Source organism: Coenobita brevimanus, chromosome 71 (genome assembly GCF_032717465.1).
Source record: "Coenobita brevimanus isolate Jiangsu-jjx chromosome 71, ASM3271746v2, whole genome shotgun sequence".
Taxonomy (NCBI): Eukaryota; Metazoa; Arthropoda; class Malacostraca; order Decapoda; family Coenobitidae; genus Coenobita; species Coenobita brevimanus.
This window is the reverse complement of record NC_137024.1, coordinates 51505095-51522909: the sequence shown is the minus strand read 5'-3', so window position 1 is coordinate 51522909 and position 17815 is coordinate 51505095. Positions and strand designations below refer to the sequence as shown.

At 41.7% G+C, this 17815-nt stretch overlaps 1 protein-coding gene across 1 annotated transcript in view; it reads right to left on the bottom strand.

The window, feature by feature from the left end:
• Positions 1-17815, bottom strand: part of Vps13 (vacuolar protein sorting 13C) — a 1164731-nt gene that overhangs the window by 341673 nt on the left and 805243 nt on the right. Inside the window, exon 54 of the mRNA XM_080277871.1 lies at positions 10100-10223. Within this exon, the coding sequence (XP_080133997.1) occupies positions 10100-10223 (124 nt within the window). The remainder of the gene's footprint in view (positions 1-10099; positions 10224-17815) is intronic.

Genomic DNA, 17815 nt, shown 5'->3' with positions numbered 1-17815 from the left:
ATTAAATCTAAGACAGAAAAGTTAAAACTTACTTATCCTTTCACCAAGCTAGCTTTCTTTTATAGCTTCAATACAATAAATTAGTACTTGGATGGGTGACCGCCTAGGAACAACAGATGCTGTTGGCATCCCTACGTCAAGTGGGGTTGGTGGAGGATTAGTGCCCCTCCCTGTAAAACAATTAACTCTAAGCCCTTGGCCACCCTGTCTGGGGTACATGGCGTCTGGCAATGAATGAATGAAAAAAGTGTGAAGGGCAGGTAACTTGTGGGGGAAAAAAAAAAAAAAGTGTTGCCATCTTGGACTCACTACCAAGTGGAAGGTTGCCAGATCAAAAGTGTCTTATCTGAAGCTTAGAGAAAGTAAGTCATCACTTTTTTAGGCAATTGTATTACTGTATACTGAACTGCCTGCTTGCATCCCACCAAAACTACTGCAAGCACTCAGCACTTGTCTAGCAGCAAACTCTCATTCCTTTTCTGTCCAACACTCTAATGTAAGAGTTAACCAATACTCCCAGTCCTTCATTTATGCAACACGTCAACTCTGGACCTGTTTTCGACTATATTTCCTACTACCTATGACCTCAAGTCCTTTAAATGTAATGTGTCCAAGCATCTGGAAATAAACTGATCTTGAATTTGGCTTTCAATTTTCTTGTTTTTATTTTCTCCCTGGAGGGAACTATTTCCAGGCTTCAAGCCTTGGGTTCCCTCTTCCATGCATAAAAAGAAAAAAAAAGTATCTATCTATTGCCAGACGTCTTAATCCCGTAAGGGATGGCGACAAACACATCGCCTCCATGTCGCCCTGTCCCCTGCCATTTTGCTGCCCCTTTCCCAGCTCACACCTCCCTCTCTCCTATACCTCTCCACTCCATCTCTCCATCTCATCCTTGGCCTCCCCCTCCCTCTCCCCCCCTCCACCTCACTCACATACACTCTCCTTGTCAGTCTCTCACCCTCCATCCTCTCCACATGGCCAAACCACCTCACTCTGTTTCTCCTATCACTGCCTATCACATCCACATCCACACCACAAAGCTCCTTCCCTTCCTCATTTGTCAGTCTGTCTCTCCATGTGACTCCACATGCTCCTCTCAAATAACTCATTTCCACTGCTCTCACCCTTGACTTCTGTCCCTCCAGCAAGGTCCAAGCTTCACTTCACTTCACTTCCATACATTACACTCAATCCTCATAAATCGCGACAATTTGGATCTGGACCACTGCCGTGATTTACAAATTCCACGGTTTATAAATAATAACGCTTATGTGAAAAATGAATTTGGGTCCGGACTTTGGCCAACCACCCCCCACAGCACCCTACCTACACCTATCTAGGCACCATCAAACACAAACATACAAATTTAGGAATATTCAGTGCATGTATTTAACAGAAATAAGCAATGTTAAGGGATCTCACCTTAATCCTGTGACAATATTGCTTAAGTGAATGGAGTGGGGTGGTGTTGGGAAGAACTTAGAACCTCTCAGCATGAGGTGAGGGTGCTCCCTCATGCTGTTCTCCCTTCTCCAGCTCCTCTGCCTCCCTCAGGAAGCCCTCAAAGTCTGCCTCAGAGATGACAGATGCTACATCATCCACGTCCTCTGTGTGTGAAGGGCTAGGCTGTGGTTCAGGCTCAGCTTCTGTCCTTACCCAGGCAAAATAGAGGTTGATGAATTCCTGATGTTTCTCATTAACTCTGCGGCATTAATATGCACACTTGCCACCAGGGACGGGTAGTGATTGGTTGTTGGGTCGCGATTTTCAAATTGAATGCCGCGGTTTACGATTCTCCTCGGAAAAGGCCCACTTCGGTGCCTAGATCCGCGATTTTCATGACTTAACAGCGATTTAAGGGTGCCAGCAGTCTGACAACCACTTAGCCGTGATTTACAAATCCGTGATTTATAAACTCACGATTTACAAGGATTGAGTGTACTAATCTTCTCACCTCTCTCTTCCTTTCTCATATAACTCTCTCTTCTGCCTCTCAACTTCTTCCACACCCCTATTTCTCATCCATTCATTGTATGCCTTCTTCTTTTGTGCCACAGCCTGTCTCACTTCTTCATTCCACCATGCTGTTCATTGCACCCCCCTTCCATCTTCTCTTCACCCCACACACCACATCACATGCTGCACATTTTCTTCTGTGAGTATCTTGCACACACCTTCCATGTCCCCCATCTGCTCCAATTCATATTTACCCAATTGTTCCTCTACTTCTCTCTTATATTCTGCATTTTTCTCATCCCCTTGTAACCTTTCCACTCTCCTTGCAACTACTCCTGATATTAAGATTTGGATGGCAAGGAAGAAACTTAACCCCCTCGCGCAAGATGACACACCGCGAGTCATAAGCCTCACAATCTGAAGAGTAACCGATAACGCAACTTCCCTATGAATGGTCGTAGAAACTTTTCCTATGGATGGATTTGTGTCAAATTTGGTTGAGTTAAAGCTGAGGGTTGCCAGGTCCAGGTGAAATATATGGCAACAGCCAGGAGTTTGTCAGAAAGGTATGCGGCCTATATTTAGCTCAGTATTGTCCAGTCACTCAGGCTCGAAGAGTGTGTGAGCGCGCGGCCGGGCATTTAAACCCACGTTTGGCTACTACCGCACCATCCATACCTTACGTGTGTATAGTGATACTGTGTTGTATGTAGTGCAGTGTGCTTGTGAAGAATGTTTATAAGTGTTTCTTATATGTTTTCAGAGAAAGCCAGATTTGAAAATTCCTAACCGATTTTTACTGTTCCCTTGCCATTGTTACATTACACTAAACCTGATAAATGTTTCACAAGGACTTATCTGAGAAAAGATTACATGAAATACTTATTCAGTGGAACTGAGAGTGAAGAAAGCAGTGAATGTGAAATGGAAAGTGAATATGTTGAGGTGGAGAGAATGAGGAGCAAGAGAGCAAGGGTGAAATATGACCCGAGTGATAAGGACAAACCCGCGGTCAAGGCCGCTGTGATAAGCACTGTAGAGAGTCGTAGTAGCACATCACTACCACAATTCATTTCACCACTGTCACCACTGGTCCTTTCACCACTGCCACGACTGGTGCTACTACAACTCCTACTGCCATCACTCAGACGACATTTTTCACCTTTCCAGAGACCACCATACTAATGAAAGCACACAGCAGTAAATCACATCGCAAACACACACACACACACACACACACACACACACACACATCACAAATACTCACACACACACACACTAAGGCTGTGATCGTACCTGTCCTCCTCTCGGCAACTCCATCTCCTCTCAAGAAACTACAACACTGCTAGAGGACTTGAGTAACCAGCTTATTTGTCTAGTTTTTATACTATTGTATTGTATGGTATAACTGTGTGTTTACTATATATTTCTCATAGGGAAAATGTGGTGCATTTCACTGCTATTCTCTCAGTCATTTTACTTGTACAGTATAGGTCACATCAAAAATCTGAAGATAGCTTGATCAAGCTGATGATTTCCTATGCATACTTTTATAAAGCAAAGTAACATATATGTGAATATAAATGAGGAGAAGTTACGAAAGACGAACATACTCAGCCTACGGGCCTGAGCGTACGTGCTGTCACAGCGAAACTGCTTGCAACACATTGTAATTTTTCAAAATTCATTTTCTCCATAACAATAATGGTTATAACACTGTGAATTATATCACGGGCTTCCTTAACCTTTGGGCTACAAAACTGGATAGAATTTAAATTTATGTTTGTTACAGTGTCACTAACAACATAAGAAATAATAAACAAATCAGATGTTTTTAAGACAATTTTTGTAGTTTTTTTCAATTTACTCAGAAACTATTGGACGTATCAACTTGAAACTTTCACAGATGAAAGATCGAGAAATTCTGCATATAGACATGTTCTTTGCAGCTGCGTGTCACAGGAAAAATTTTTCATGGTGATGTTGGGAAGTTATGAGAAGCTAGTTTTCACGTAAATAAGGTTCATTCAGGCTTCATTTCTGTACATTTATTCATCTGTTTTATGTTTCTTTTTTCTTATCTTATAGTATAAACATCAACAAAGATGATGGGAAGTGATTTATAACAATGTAAGAACTTTCCGGGGGTAAATTGGGCCATAGAAATTTTTCCCTTGCCACGGGCGCGGAGCCAGTCTGAGCGAGGTTTTCGTTCTGTGCATGGAACCAAAACTTATTGGAAACTTACGGTGCGCGAAGAGGTTAAGCTGAATGATGGTAAAATTGACGTCATCATCATCGAAGGAAACAGAATGGGTGATGACACTGATAACACCCTAGCTTTGAACACTGGGGTGTCACAGCTTCATCCAGTCAGTTCTGTTCGAAACCTGGATGTTTATTTTAATTCAAAGATAAATTACAAAGAACATATGAGGCGTTCTGAGCCAGAGGGGTGACCATGCATTTTTCTTATTTTCGGTAATTAGTTGTTAAACTTTGACATGGCTAATTATACAAAGGTGTCTGCATGTTATTGTTTAGCTTGAAAGTGCTAGCCAAGACAATTAAAATGGTGGTAAACATGACATGTTTAAAGTATATTACTGTTTGGTAATTAGATGTCAAAGCAAATAAGCAAAATGCATGGTTCCCTTCTGGCTTGGAGCACCTCATATTAAACAAGCTGTCAGAGGGTGTAACTTGCATATCAGATATCTGTCCTCTGTGAGAAAATTCTTAAACAAACATTGCCTCTTAACACTGGTCCATGCAGTGGTCTTGTCTCGTGTTGATTATTGTAATTCACTGTGGATTGATCTTCCAAATAATATACAGGTATACCCCAGTTTAACAATGCAAATGGTTGGTAAAAACCCATCATCAGGTGGAGTATCATACATCGGGGTAGATTTAACGTGTAAAGTAATGGGATGCATTTTTCAGCTTTGGGTTTCCCCCCAACCAAGTCTAAAACCCACCAAAATGAGCCTAAAAACAAGTTTAAAGCCAGTCTAAGTGGCCTAACAGCTGTAAATCAAGCTAACCTAAGCCTAACACCCGTAAGTCTATCTATCTATCTATTGCCAGATGCCTCAATCCCGTTCGGGGTGGCCACAAACAAATCGCCTCCACATCGCCCTGTAAGTAACTCACTAAAACCACCAAAATAAATCTGAAAATTGTCAAATATAAGTCTGGAAAAAATCAAGCTTAGTAAACTGTACCCTAAAATGATAATGTTCACCCACCTATGGCCAAAACATATTAATCTAAGTCTAAAAACAGCTTATAAGTCAACCTAAACACACAATTTTAGTCTAAAATACCATCAAAATCGTTAAAAAAAAAAAATATATATCATTAGGCGGGGTATGGTGGTATTTCTACCCCCATCGTTAAGCTAGGGTATCACATGTAGGGGTATCATATATCGAGGTATACCTGTACTAACAAAAGTTCAGTCTGTGTTGAACAGGGCACCAAGTCTTATCTTTGGTCTCCCTCCTGAGAACCTCGATTACCCAGTTCCTAAATGAGTTGCATTGGTTACCAGTAAAGGCTAGAACTGAATTTAAACTGTGTCTTATTACATTCAAGGTTCTTAAGTTTGGTGAGCCGAAGTATCTTGCTGAATTGTGGAAATTTCCATGGGCACGCCCAGGTGTGATGTTACTTAGTGAAGATGATTCCTTGTGTCATGATGAGCCTAGAGTCATTCCCCAGTCATCTTTCTCTGATTGTTCTTTTGTGTATAGGGCCCCTAGATTATATAAAAAAGTGCCATTGTCCATGAGACAACTCTTTTTAAGACACAGCTGAAAGCCATTCTTTTTTCAAAATGCTACTACCTGGACAGAGGCACTATGACGGATGATTTTAGTGTTTATTTATTGCCATTTTCATATTTTTTTACAGATGAAGTTTGTATTGTATATGAGAGATGTCACAATTCTTGTAATTGTAAAAATAATGTGTATATGTGTTGAGCACTAGTGAATTCCCTGTGGAAGAGCTGGCATTTCTGAGAAACAAAAAACCAGATTATTATTATTATTATTATTATTACTGTATTTTCATTACCTTCCTGTAAACTTTTAATTCCTGACACTCTGCGCAAGCCTTGGGTGTAAGCTAAGAAAGGATGACAGTACTGGACAATGAACTGGTCTTATCACTTCAGTTTTATACTTAAACACTGGTTACCTTCATATAATATAACTGCCAACTGCCGGGTAACGCCTATACACATCACAAAAGGGGTGCTACATGGCCGTCAGGTAGTGGCTATCCGCCACCATTAGAACCAGCCGCCATTTCATCTCGCCACCAAAGGGTAGCGAGGGAGTCCATCCATAGCACACAGAAAAGAGTTAGTCCGTCCCGTGCTTTTGCCAAGTGTACAACGATGTCTTCAGGTTCCTATTTGTCTGATTCCATCCACACTGCCTGCAGCCAATTGCATCATTCATCCCTGTCAAGCCTCTTTCCATGGATGCCAGAAAAGGGCTAAGTGATAGTGCCATAAGGCATGCCTTGGATGCAACAGTGTCTAGTTTATCTAACAGTGGAGAAGTTAAGACAATGAAAGCAAAGCCATAGTTGGCAACATGGGCAGATACATGAACACGTCCTGCTCTCACGCCAAAAATTAGTTCTTTTCCTCACATCAGTGCAACGACCTGGCAACCTGGGAATACTTTCATTTGCAAGAGGAAGAGTTGGTGAGTAAAATCTGTCTGCTTCCCCCAAGGAAAGGGAGGTAGCTGAGACAAGAAGACACACTCCCAATTTACTCATCCACTCAAAACACATTCATTCGCATCTTAGCCCCAAAGGGGAGAAGGGACAGATCCTCACCGCACCATACCGCACGAGGGTCAACTGCACAATGCAATCAGTGATATCCACAGCAGGGCCCGACAGCAGAGCTGTTTTACCCCTGCCACATCATACTGGACCCATCCCCTTACCCACACCCGACCTGATCAGCTGATCAGACAAAATGTGGGAAAATATCCCCTCAGGGCTGCGTCATCATTTATTCATTCACAATTTCTCTGCATTCATTTCTATCATGCACAGCCACTCTTCCTTGCTCAACAGACATCCCTCTCGCACCCAACGCTCTATTCACACTGTCCATCCATCCTATTCGTGGTCTTCCTCTCAGCCTTACACCTCTCACATCAGATCATGGTCATTAGTTTGTTTCCCTAAGTGCTATACTTTCTGAGATATTAAGGTTTGAAAACGTGGAATTTTCAGCAGTTTCTGAGAAATTGCCTGTAGTGAGGTGATGACTGTGTTAAAAATAGGCCAGCATTTGGGGGTTACCTTAAAAAAGAGCCATGACACTGAAGGAGTTAATGATGACTGTATCTAACCTCTCTAGTGCAAAAAGTCTTGAGATGATTCAGGCTAATAAGGTTACAATAGCCCCTCAACTCTCTATTCCCCCCCCCCCCAAAAGGATGGAGGACTGCAGAAATAGGATTACTTTAGCTAGCAGTCCACTGGCTTCATGTTCAGAGAAGCCTGGAGTCATAACAATAGCTACTGTACTTTTACAGTGTACATAATGACCACATTATTCTCACTTTCATAACAAGCAAATAGGCCTCCTCCTCTTCTGTTCTTATTATCTATGACCCTTCATGCTGCACAAAACATCTGAAGAAGAGTGTAAGACTTAGCACCACACCATTTTCTCACAAAACATCTGAAGAAGAGTGCAAGACTTAGCACCACACCATTTTCTCACCATTACATCTCACACTATCAACAAAGTCCCACCTAAATGAAAATAACAAAATAAAAATACAAAAAATCTCCTATACAAACTCTAAAAATGGAACCTTGGCAAATTTTATGGAACAATTTCACCAGGAAACCATTTACTATACTGGGTGGTAGCCATATAACCAAATTATGGCACCTGGTCGTTTAGTGGGTAATTAGGGCGCTCCAATCGGACTGAGTCAGTGATGGTTGGAGTTACTGATCATATAATGCCGCTTGGGGATGAGTGAGGCTGATCACTCTCATCTTAAATGTCAGGACCAACTTGCCTAGCTCAAGGCTCCTTTCCTCATCACGGGGCAACACAGGATTAGATGATGAATGAATGAATGAATGATCACCTGAAAAAATCACAATTACCCCTTTCTCATTCACTGACGAGTCCAATACCCATTTCAACTGAAAAATTATAAAAACGCAATTTCTACTGCATGTTCCCCAAGTTCTGTGCTTACTATATGGCTTCAAGTTCGAGGAGTTGTGCAGCACAATGTCTGTTCCTGTGTGACTGGAGACCTCTTAATGAGACAATGTATGCAATGGAATCTAGGTACTGTACACTTATCATACAGTCACTAAACAAAATTGCTGGATTTAGAGACACTGCACGAAACTTCAAGCCAGCCAGTAAATGTAAACCTGATAGGGAACTGCCACTGAGCTCTATAATATGGAGGAGCTATCTCATGGGTTGTATCACGTAGTACGTTTGTCTGCCGCCAGGGTGGCACTGGTGTCGTTGAAGCCATGTTGAAACACCCTGCCTGACACCTGCGCCCTTTGAAATCAGCCAATGAGTCCAAAAAATATTGCACCATGGTCCACTGTGCAGTTTACAGATGCAAAAGCGGGCACAGGATTTCACCAACGAGAGACAGCATTACATTTCACAGGGAGGAAATATATTTTGTTCCTAATTTAATAAAACTACTGATAAACACAATACACTTTGGGCAGCATGCAGGATACATTCATGAAACATACAGAATATTCACACTGCAAAAAAAACAACATTCAACAAAAAATCCAACGTGCAAAAAATAGATGTTCAAAGACGAGAGAGAGAGAGAGAGAGAGAGAGAATGTCAGTGCTTTGATATCACTACTGTAATTTGTTATGTTTATAAAAAAAATTTAACATTTTGTCAAGAAGAACTGGTATCACCATCCACGGGCAATACTAGTTATTTGAGCACTTTTATTGACAAGAGAGAGAGAGAAGGCCTCCACAGTGCAAGTTAGTGTAGTTAAAATCTGTCATGAAACTGAGATATGCTTTCAAAAAAAAAAAAAAAAAAAAAAAAAAAAAAAAAAAAGACAGCCAATGCCACTAGTTATTTCCACAGCTCTGTTATAGAACATCTTAAACATTATTACTATACAGAGAATATTTGAATGTCTGAACACCCACATGTGTGACACCTTCTCTGAGGAAAATTAATAAAGCTGGTATAAACAATGTTACAGTATTATTAGGGTACATAGCTAGGCAGAAAAAATCATAATCTCTATATATTTTTGAATTATGATACATATGTATACATAGAAGCAACACTGAGACAGAGAAAGGAAGCTATGAACGGTGATCTAACTGCATTACTATGGTGAAGACGATTAGTGCAGGTGTTTGAGTACGATGACTGAACTGTCACACACTTGCTGAAGAGATAGCTCCTCCATGTTATAGAGGTCAATGGGAACTGTACATTCTCAATGGCCATAATAAAAATTAAACCCTAACTTTTCTTCCAAAATCAAACATTTCATTAAACAAATAAAATGGGCTAAAATAAAACTACCATCCCACGAAAGGGGAAGATTAAACTCTCTCTCAGTGACAGGAAACTCTTCAGATAAAAAATGTAATTACTTCCACATTTAAGAAGAGATTTATATTATCTTCAACGGCCATCTCCAGAATTTACCCTAGAAAGTTTTCTCCATGCTTGTGTTTGTGTTCAGTACTATGGAGGCTCCATACAGGCTGGAGTAACACAACATTAAACATTAACCCCTTCAGCCCATCAGCCTAAGGAACTCTTCAAAATGAAGGTGAATAATACTATCTGGAAAAAAAAATAAGCCTGAGGAGTACAGTGACAATCTTAATAATTCCATGAGTCCAGAATGCAAATTCTAAACTGACTGAAATATCTGAAAGATATCCATGGGCTGATTACTTTGGAGAGAGTCTTTAAAGATTCATTATTACTTTCATTATCTTCACCATTCTCTTCTCAATTGCCATTTTCTCAAGCCAATATGGAATGATTCTTACATAAATAGACTTATATCAATGGTTAATAAAAAAAATGGTTTCAGGATTCCTGTGACTTACAGCAATGATGAAAGGTGTGCCATGAACCTCTCGCAAATCTTTTGGAGGACACTGCAGCTCCTGCACCAGTCCAGGGTTGTTCTGAAGGCCACGCCACACTAGCGGCATGATACACACGCTGTGCCTGATACATATATGATTATTTGAATGATGCAGGCACTGCAACTGAAACATTTCAAATGGTATCATAGAGTGTATGCCAAAATAATCTGGCATCTTCTCCCTACCACACATTTGGAGAATTTCTTTGCCAATCTGCATTAAGTTAAAAATAAAGCTTAGATACAGTACACAATAATACTGGTCCAGCCCAGCGCACTCCCAGACACAAATTGTCTATGCATGGTTTCATGGGGTGGCCACCAGATAGAAGAGTGTTCAAATTACGTGTTTATATTGGATAATTCTTTACAATTTTTCTCAACTTTCATGGACTGAAGCATTTTACATATGACCTGGGAGGTAAAGGAAGAGGATATTCACAGGCTCAAATGCAGAAAAATTACAATGATTAGGTGGATGTGCAGTGCATCCCTGAGTGTGTGGCCTGGGGCTAGGTTTACGATGGAAAAGTTGAGAGGTAGGATAGGACTGCAGTGTATTGGTGTTGTGAAGGGGAGAGACAGACTGAGATGGTTTGGGCATGTAGAGAGGATAATTGGGTGCAGAAAGTGAGAAGTCCTAATGTCAGGGATATGGGTGCGAGAGGTACACCAAAAAAGACTTGGGACGAGGTCACTGGGTGTGACCTCAGGGATAAGGACTGAACAGGGAATTTGTCAGAGACTGAGAAGCATGGAGAGCTGCCATTAGGTGGCCAAGGCCGATGCATGCTAGTATGTTGAAGCCTTTAAAAATAAGATGAAACAAAAATCCCAGATGCAGAGTAATATTAATTCTGAGAAAATAAAGCTCAAGACTAGAAAGGTTTGGATACTCTCCAACTCAAATATGAATGGAAACTGTGGGAACTCCACAAAGAAGAAATTTGGTGTATGTATATGTGAGGAATAATACATATGGTTTGTAGGCTGCAGGACAAAATAAATTTGCAAGTCCTGATATACAGGCAATTGCCAGTTTAACAATGCAAATAGTTAAGTAAAAACCAATTGGTGGGGAGGGTATCGTACCTTGGGTTTCCCTCCCAAACAAGCCCTACACCCACCCACATGAGCCCCCAAACTAGTTTATAGCTAACTTAAACCCCCAACAGCTTTAAAAGAAGCTAAACTAAGCCTAAAAGCAGTTTATAACACATCTAAACCCGAAAAAAAAATATGAATCATAAAATAAGTCCGGAAAAAATCAAACTAGTAAATTGTACCCCAAAATGACAATGTTCACTCAACCTATGACTAAAACACATTAATCTAAGTCTAAAAAGTTTATAAATCAACCTAAACACAAAATTTAAGTAAAATATAATCAAAATCTGTTTAAAAACAAAACAAAACCAATCATTATACCAGGGTTTCGCCATCATTCGGCTGGGTAGGGTGGTCTTTCCACCCCCACTGTTATGCCGGGGTATTGCATCTAGGGGTATCATATCTCAAGGTCTGCCTGTATATGTAAAATATTGTACTTAAGAAGCTTCCCACAAGTGGTTGGAAGATATTTAGAAAATGTTATCTAAATTGACAATGAGGGCACACTGAGTATGAAAGTGAAAAATTATGTGTTTTGTGTATGTGTGTGTAACGTGATGCTCTATGGCAGTGAAAAGTGGATGGTAAAATGGGAAAATGTCCACAGATCTGACAGTATTGAAGTAAGAAATTTACGATGGATATGAAATTCCACACTGAGGGAATGAACAATATGTGCAGAAATATGAGGACGCTTGTACACCACGAGTCCTAGTGATGTGATGTACATAGGTAGGCTGAACTGGTCTGAATATCTGCAACAAATTTGTGAGAATACCTAGTGAAGCACTGTGCAGAGCTAGGCACTGAATGGATAGTCCCTGCGGGCAGACCAAGAAAACAGTTTTTACTGTTTAATGCAGTCTGAAATCAGCTGAACAGGAATCATCAAAGCAGTCTCCTTGAATACCACTGATATTCAAGGACTGTATGCAGTACCTCTCAATTAATTATCCATTGTCACAATATCTGGTGCTTTTTGCTCGGCTCTATTAAAACAATATCTGGTGAAATTAGGCAATATCCAGCTCAGAAATGGGAAGCAATCAGCAGTACTAAGCATTTTTCAGCAGCGATATGTATCATCCAGCTCAGAGACAGGACCCAATTGGCACTTGAGTAGACCACGCAACACTCAGCCAATCAATATGCTTTGAGGATGCAGCCCACACGATGCATCAAGCCTGCTGTCACTCTCTCATTCTCTCCTGTGGATGCCATTTGCCATTAGATGACATGGAATTAAGTGTACTGTACTGCATAGTGTACTACTCTACCCTTAATTGATGCCAATACTAGGTGTGTACAGGATGATTGTGATTATTTTATGTACTGTACAGTACTGTATTTCTGCACTATACGTACTGTTTCAATACTGTATCGTATTTTAAATTTGATTTTAATCTTTTACTCATGGGTAATATCACTGGAAAGTTTTTGGGTTAGAGGGATGGCGTAGGGTAGTGACACATTATCTGCCTCAATGTCAAATGGATAGCGGATTGAGGGTACTGACGTACCATCCCAAGTTTCACGTTATTCGGCATGAAGGGTTAGCTGAATCATGCCAGAAAACAGAAATTACTGTACTATAATATACTCATATATGTAGGTGTACCCAATGTTCTTGGATAAAATTTGGAGGTATAAATGTTTATGTTACACAATAGGAAACTATCCTGCAGATGGCATGAGTTGTACAAGATACTTACAGACATGGGCTGAGGCCGGGCAATATTATCAAATGCCTGACATATGCCCCTACAAGCCTGGGGTTCTCACAAAAGTCCGGCCATTATTCCCTCATATAAAACTGTAAGAAGTCTGCTGCACAACACAATATAATTTTAGCAAGGTTTAGAGTCAATAAGGGCCATTTGTAACAGACACAAAAAAGATTTTTTCAAACATGAAATGCACCATGGCCACCATCCTGCTTCACACCACTGGTTCCTTCCAACTCATGACAGTATTTATATTTAAACTTATGTAATTTCAGTATGTACTGCATTTATACTTATGTTATTGTGCCAGCATTATTATTCTACGTACTGTGTGTTTTAGTTATGTCGGTATAGGTAGCCTACACTCCAGAATCCTCTAGAATACTGGAATAATTGCTGGACAATATTGGAGAATTCGGACAATGTATGGTAAAATTACGGGGAATGGTATGTGGGCTGGACTTTTGCAATTCCTGGACTTTTGGGGTTCCTGGACTGGTCTTCCCTCACTTTTAGTCCGGGAAATGGAGGGTCGAGTGTATTATCAAATTTGTGGAAGGTGGGGGCACCCATCATCCACCCGCTTAGTGTAGTGGTATGCTGTTTTTAGGGTAGCTCTACACTGAGTGGCAAGCCAAATGATATCCTTTAAACCAGGAAAGAATTTACAACGCTGGGTGGTAACCTTATAACCAACCAACATGTGCTCCCTACATAACAATAAGTGGGTTAGCAGAGGGTTAGTGTCCCTCCCCGGAAAACAACTAACTAAAAATACGAACAAGAAGCCTCGGACCAGGACTGACCAAAAGATGACAACTAAGGATGGAACAAAGGTCATGGTACAGAGAGCTACTTGGAATGTAAGGAGGTGCAAATGATGAGGTGAAAGAAAGAGAGATTGTCCAGGTGCTTGAGGGTGGGAAAGTGGATGTATGTCGATTAACTGAAACTAAATGGAGAGGTAAGAGTGTGAGAGAATGGGAGTATGGATGGGGTACATGTGTGGAACTAGGTGATAATGAGAGGGCAAAAGGAGTGTGTAATGCTGTGAGTAACAGATGGAAGGAGAATATAAGAGTGTATGGATCAGCTGGCTCAAGGATTGTGTGGGTAAGAATGAAAGTTGGACTACAAATGTGGGCGATTGTGCGTGTTATGCACCAACACAAGATCATGCAAGTAGAGTGAGAGAAGAGTTCTGGACAAATGTGGATGCATGCATGGAAAACTTTGAAAGGAATGAGAGTGTTTCTGATTGGAGATATGAAAAGAAAAGTAGGGAATGTAAAGGTGGATGGAGTAGTTGGTGCGTGGGGTGTGCCCGCAGTGATGGATGACAATGGCAGTGCTTTAGTGGGCATTTGTGCCAGGAGGGGGTTGATGATAGCCAATACCCTTTTCAGGGACAAAATGATCCAGAGGTATACATGGCGAGTGATGAGAAGGGTGGGTGGTGAACTGAATGAACAGAAGGCAATGATTGACTATGTGTGTGTGAATGACTGGATGAGAGGGTGTGTAATGGATGAAAGAGTATATAGAGGTTGGGGGAGTGGACTCTCTGACCACCACTTGGTGGTGGTCAGAATCAAGGTGCAAATGAAATGGAGAAATAGAAGAAGGAAGGACAGAAGGAAGTAGCGCATACACGGAGGGTGGAAAGGTTACAAGAGGATGGAAAAAAGGCAAAATATAAGAAGAAAGTGGAGGAGTGATTGGGTAAACATGGATTGATGCAGATGGGGGACGTGGACCGTGTGTGCAAGATATTCACACAAGAAATATGTGCAGCATGTGAGGTGGTGTGTCAGGTGAAGAGAAGACAAAAAGGGGTGCAGGGAACAGCATGATGGAATGAAAAGATGAGAGAGGCTGTGGCACAAAAGAAGAAAGCATATAGTGAGTGCATGAGAAATTGGGACGTGGAAGAAGTTGAGAGACAGAAGAGAGATTTATATAGAGAGAGGAAGAGAGTGGTGAAAAGATTAGTAAAAGAGAGTAAGAAGAGAGGGGATGGGGAATTTGGAAGGAATCTGAGTGTAAATGGAGGGAATGTACCAAAACGTTCTGGAGAGACATAAAGAAAGCCAGACAGGGTGCCAAAGAAGTTAGTTGGGAAGTGAAAGATAAAAATGGTAGATTACTAGTGGAGAAGGGAGAAAATGTGAGCAGAAGGGGAGAACACTTTAAGGAGTTGTTGAACACAGAGAATGAATGTAATGCAAGTGTAAGTGGCTGGGGAATGGGTGCGAGATGGAGGGACGTGAGAAGAGAGGAAGAAGTCAGTAGGATGGAAGTTGTGGAAGCAATAAAGAAAGTTAAAATGGGGAAAGCCCCAGGAATTGATGGAGTATGTGGTGAAATGCTGAAGCATGGGGGAGAGATAGTAGCAGAAAGGATGTGGAAGCTATGTAGATTGGCCAGGGAGGAAGGCAGAGTCCCAGAGGATTGGAAGTCTGGTATAATTATTCCCATGTAAAAAGGAAAACGGGAAAAAGAAGTATGTGTAATCACAGGAGCATTTGTCTTCTTGGTGTAATAAGAAAAGTATATGGTACAATACTTATTGATAGAGTTAGGGAAATTGCAGAGGAACTAGTTGAAGAAGAACACGGAGGTTTTAGGAAGGGAAGAGGTTGTGCAGATCAGATATTCATTCTTAGAACATTGGTGGAAAAGTTTCTAAAGAAGGGTAAGAAGTTGTATGTGGCCTTCATGGATTTGGAGAAAGCATATGACAGAGTGGATAAACAAGGATTGTGGAAAGTATTAAGAATACATGGAGTAGATGGGAAGCTGTTGAATGCCGTGAAGAGTATGTATGAGGGTGCTAAGGCTGCAGTGCGTGTGGATGGTGAACTGAGTGAATTTTTCTATTTGATGGCTAGATTGAAACATGGATGTGTTATGTCCCCATGGTTGTTCAATACGTATGTGGATGGAGTTATAAAAAAGATACAAGGTAAGGCAGTGGATGTTGGAGCAGCCCTGGTGAGAGAGGGCAATGTTTGGAAACTCCCTGTACTGTTGTTTGCAGATGATACTCTGTTGTTAACCCTTAGGATATGCAATTCAATTGACCGAACTTCCCTGAAAACCTGTACATGTATAGGGAGCTGATTTTTCGACTCTTACAGAACTAAAAAGGTTTATGCCCAAGGTTTAGAGCTTGAATTTACACACCTTATGCCACAAACCAGAGCACTTTAGACCAATTGGGTCATGAGCTATAGCCTGTCAAAGTTGAAAAAAGTTACCCTTCCAGGCGGGGTGACTCCAATTTTCTATGCGCTCTCACCCCCAACCATCCCTCATTCCTCCCCTCCCATGACCTTCCTCACCTACTACTATCACCCCCCCTCTCTTCCTCCCCTCCCCCCTACCCCCACCCATCAGAATTTTCCAGCTCATTTTTTTTTTTTTTTTTCCTATTTGAAACAATAGAATGCACAATAATTATGTTGATGTTCCTCACTCACTCCCAACACCCTTCCCCCAAAAAACTTCTCCCCTCACCTCATCCCCTTCCCTCATAGCTGTGTAGCTGTCAAAAAAAAGAAAAGAAAAAAAAAAGGCAAAAGCATGCAAAATCTTTTTCTTGGCATTACTCACACACTCCCTTCTCCCCTCACCCCTTCCCCCCATCCCCTCCCCTCAAAGCTGTCAAATCAAGTAGCTGTAAGAATTTCAAGGGGAAATAAAAAAAGCTACAGCTACCCCTCTCCTCCCCTATCCTCCTTCAGAACTTCCCAGCTCATTCTTTTTTTTTCGAACAATAGCATGCAAAATAATTATGTCGTTGTTCCTCACTCATTCTCAACACTCTTCCCCCCAGCACTTCTCCCCTCGCCACCTTCCCTCCCTCTATCCCCTTCCCTCATAGCTGTGGAGCTGTCAAAATAAAAAACACACATGAAAAAACAAATTCTATGATTTGTGCATCGATGTATGCATTTACACAAACAATAATCTGGTACTGAATGAAAACAGGCAACATGAATAGTAACAATGACATATAATACACTGAGGTGGTTTGGACATGTGAAGAGAATGGAGAATGAAAGACTGACTAAGAGGGTGTATGTAGGTGAGGTGGAGAGAGGGAGAGGGAGGGGTAGACCAAGGATGAGGTGGAGGGATGGAGTAAAGAGGTATATGAGGGAGGGGGGGGGTGAGCTGGGGGGAGGGTAGTCAAATGGTGGGCAACAGAGCGACTTGGAGGCGTTTTGTCTGCGGCAACCCTTTGCGGGATTAGGGCGTCGGGCCATAGATAAATAGATAGTTAGACATATAATACTCTAGGCAGGGAGGGGGGAGAGATAAGTGGACGGCATACTACAGGGGGTGGGAGGTGGGGGATGGGTGGGGAGAGGCCTGGAGGGGTAGTATGGGGGAACAGAGGTGGGAGATAGACACCATAAGACAAAGAGGACAGGCAGAGAGAGAGTACAGGAGTATGGAGGGTGGGTAGGGGGGATATAACCCTCCCCAGGGAGACAGGGAGGGGACAAAAGGGGGGGAACCATGGTGGCATGTTGGAGGATGGTGGGGAAGGGGGAGGGATGGAGCAGGAGGCAGTCACAGACAAGTGAGGGGCAGAGGGAACAAAGGTATTGGGGTAGAGGAAGATGGCCAGAGGATGGTGGGGGAATCACCCACACAACCATGGGTATGGGCCCGGATCCTCCCCCTCCCTACTCAGGACTTAGTTCTCAGTGGTTTGCATCGATACACATCACAATCAGGCTGAAGCCTAGTCTCCACAGTTTTTTTACAAAGGCTCCTCTATCAATCACATTCGGCATCTAGTGTAATTCTGAAAAAGGATCGATCGATCC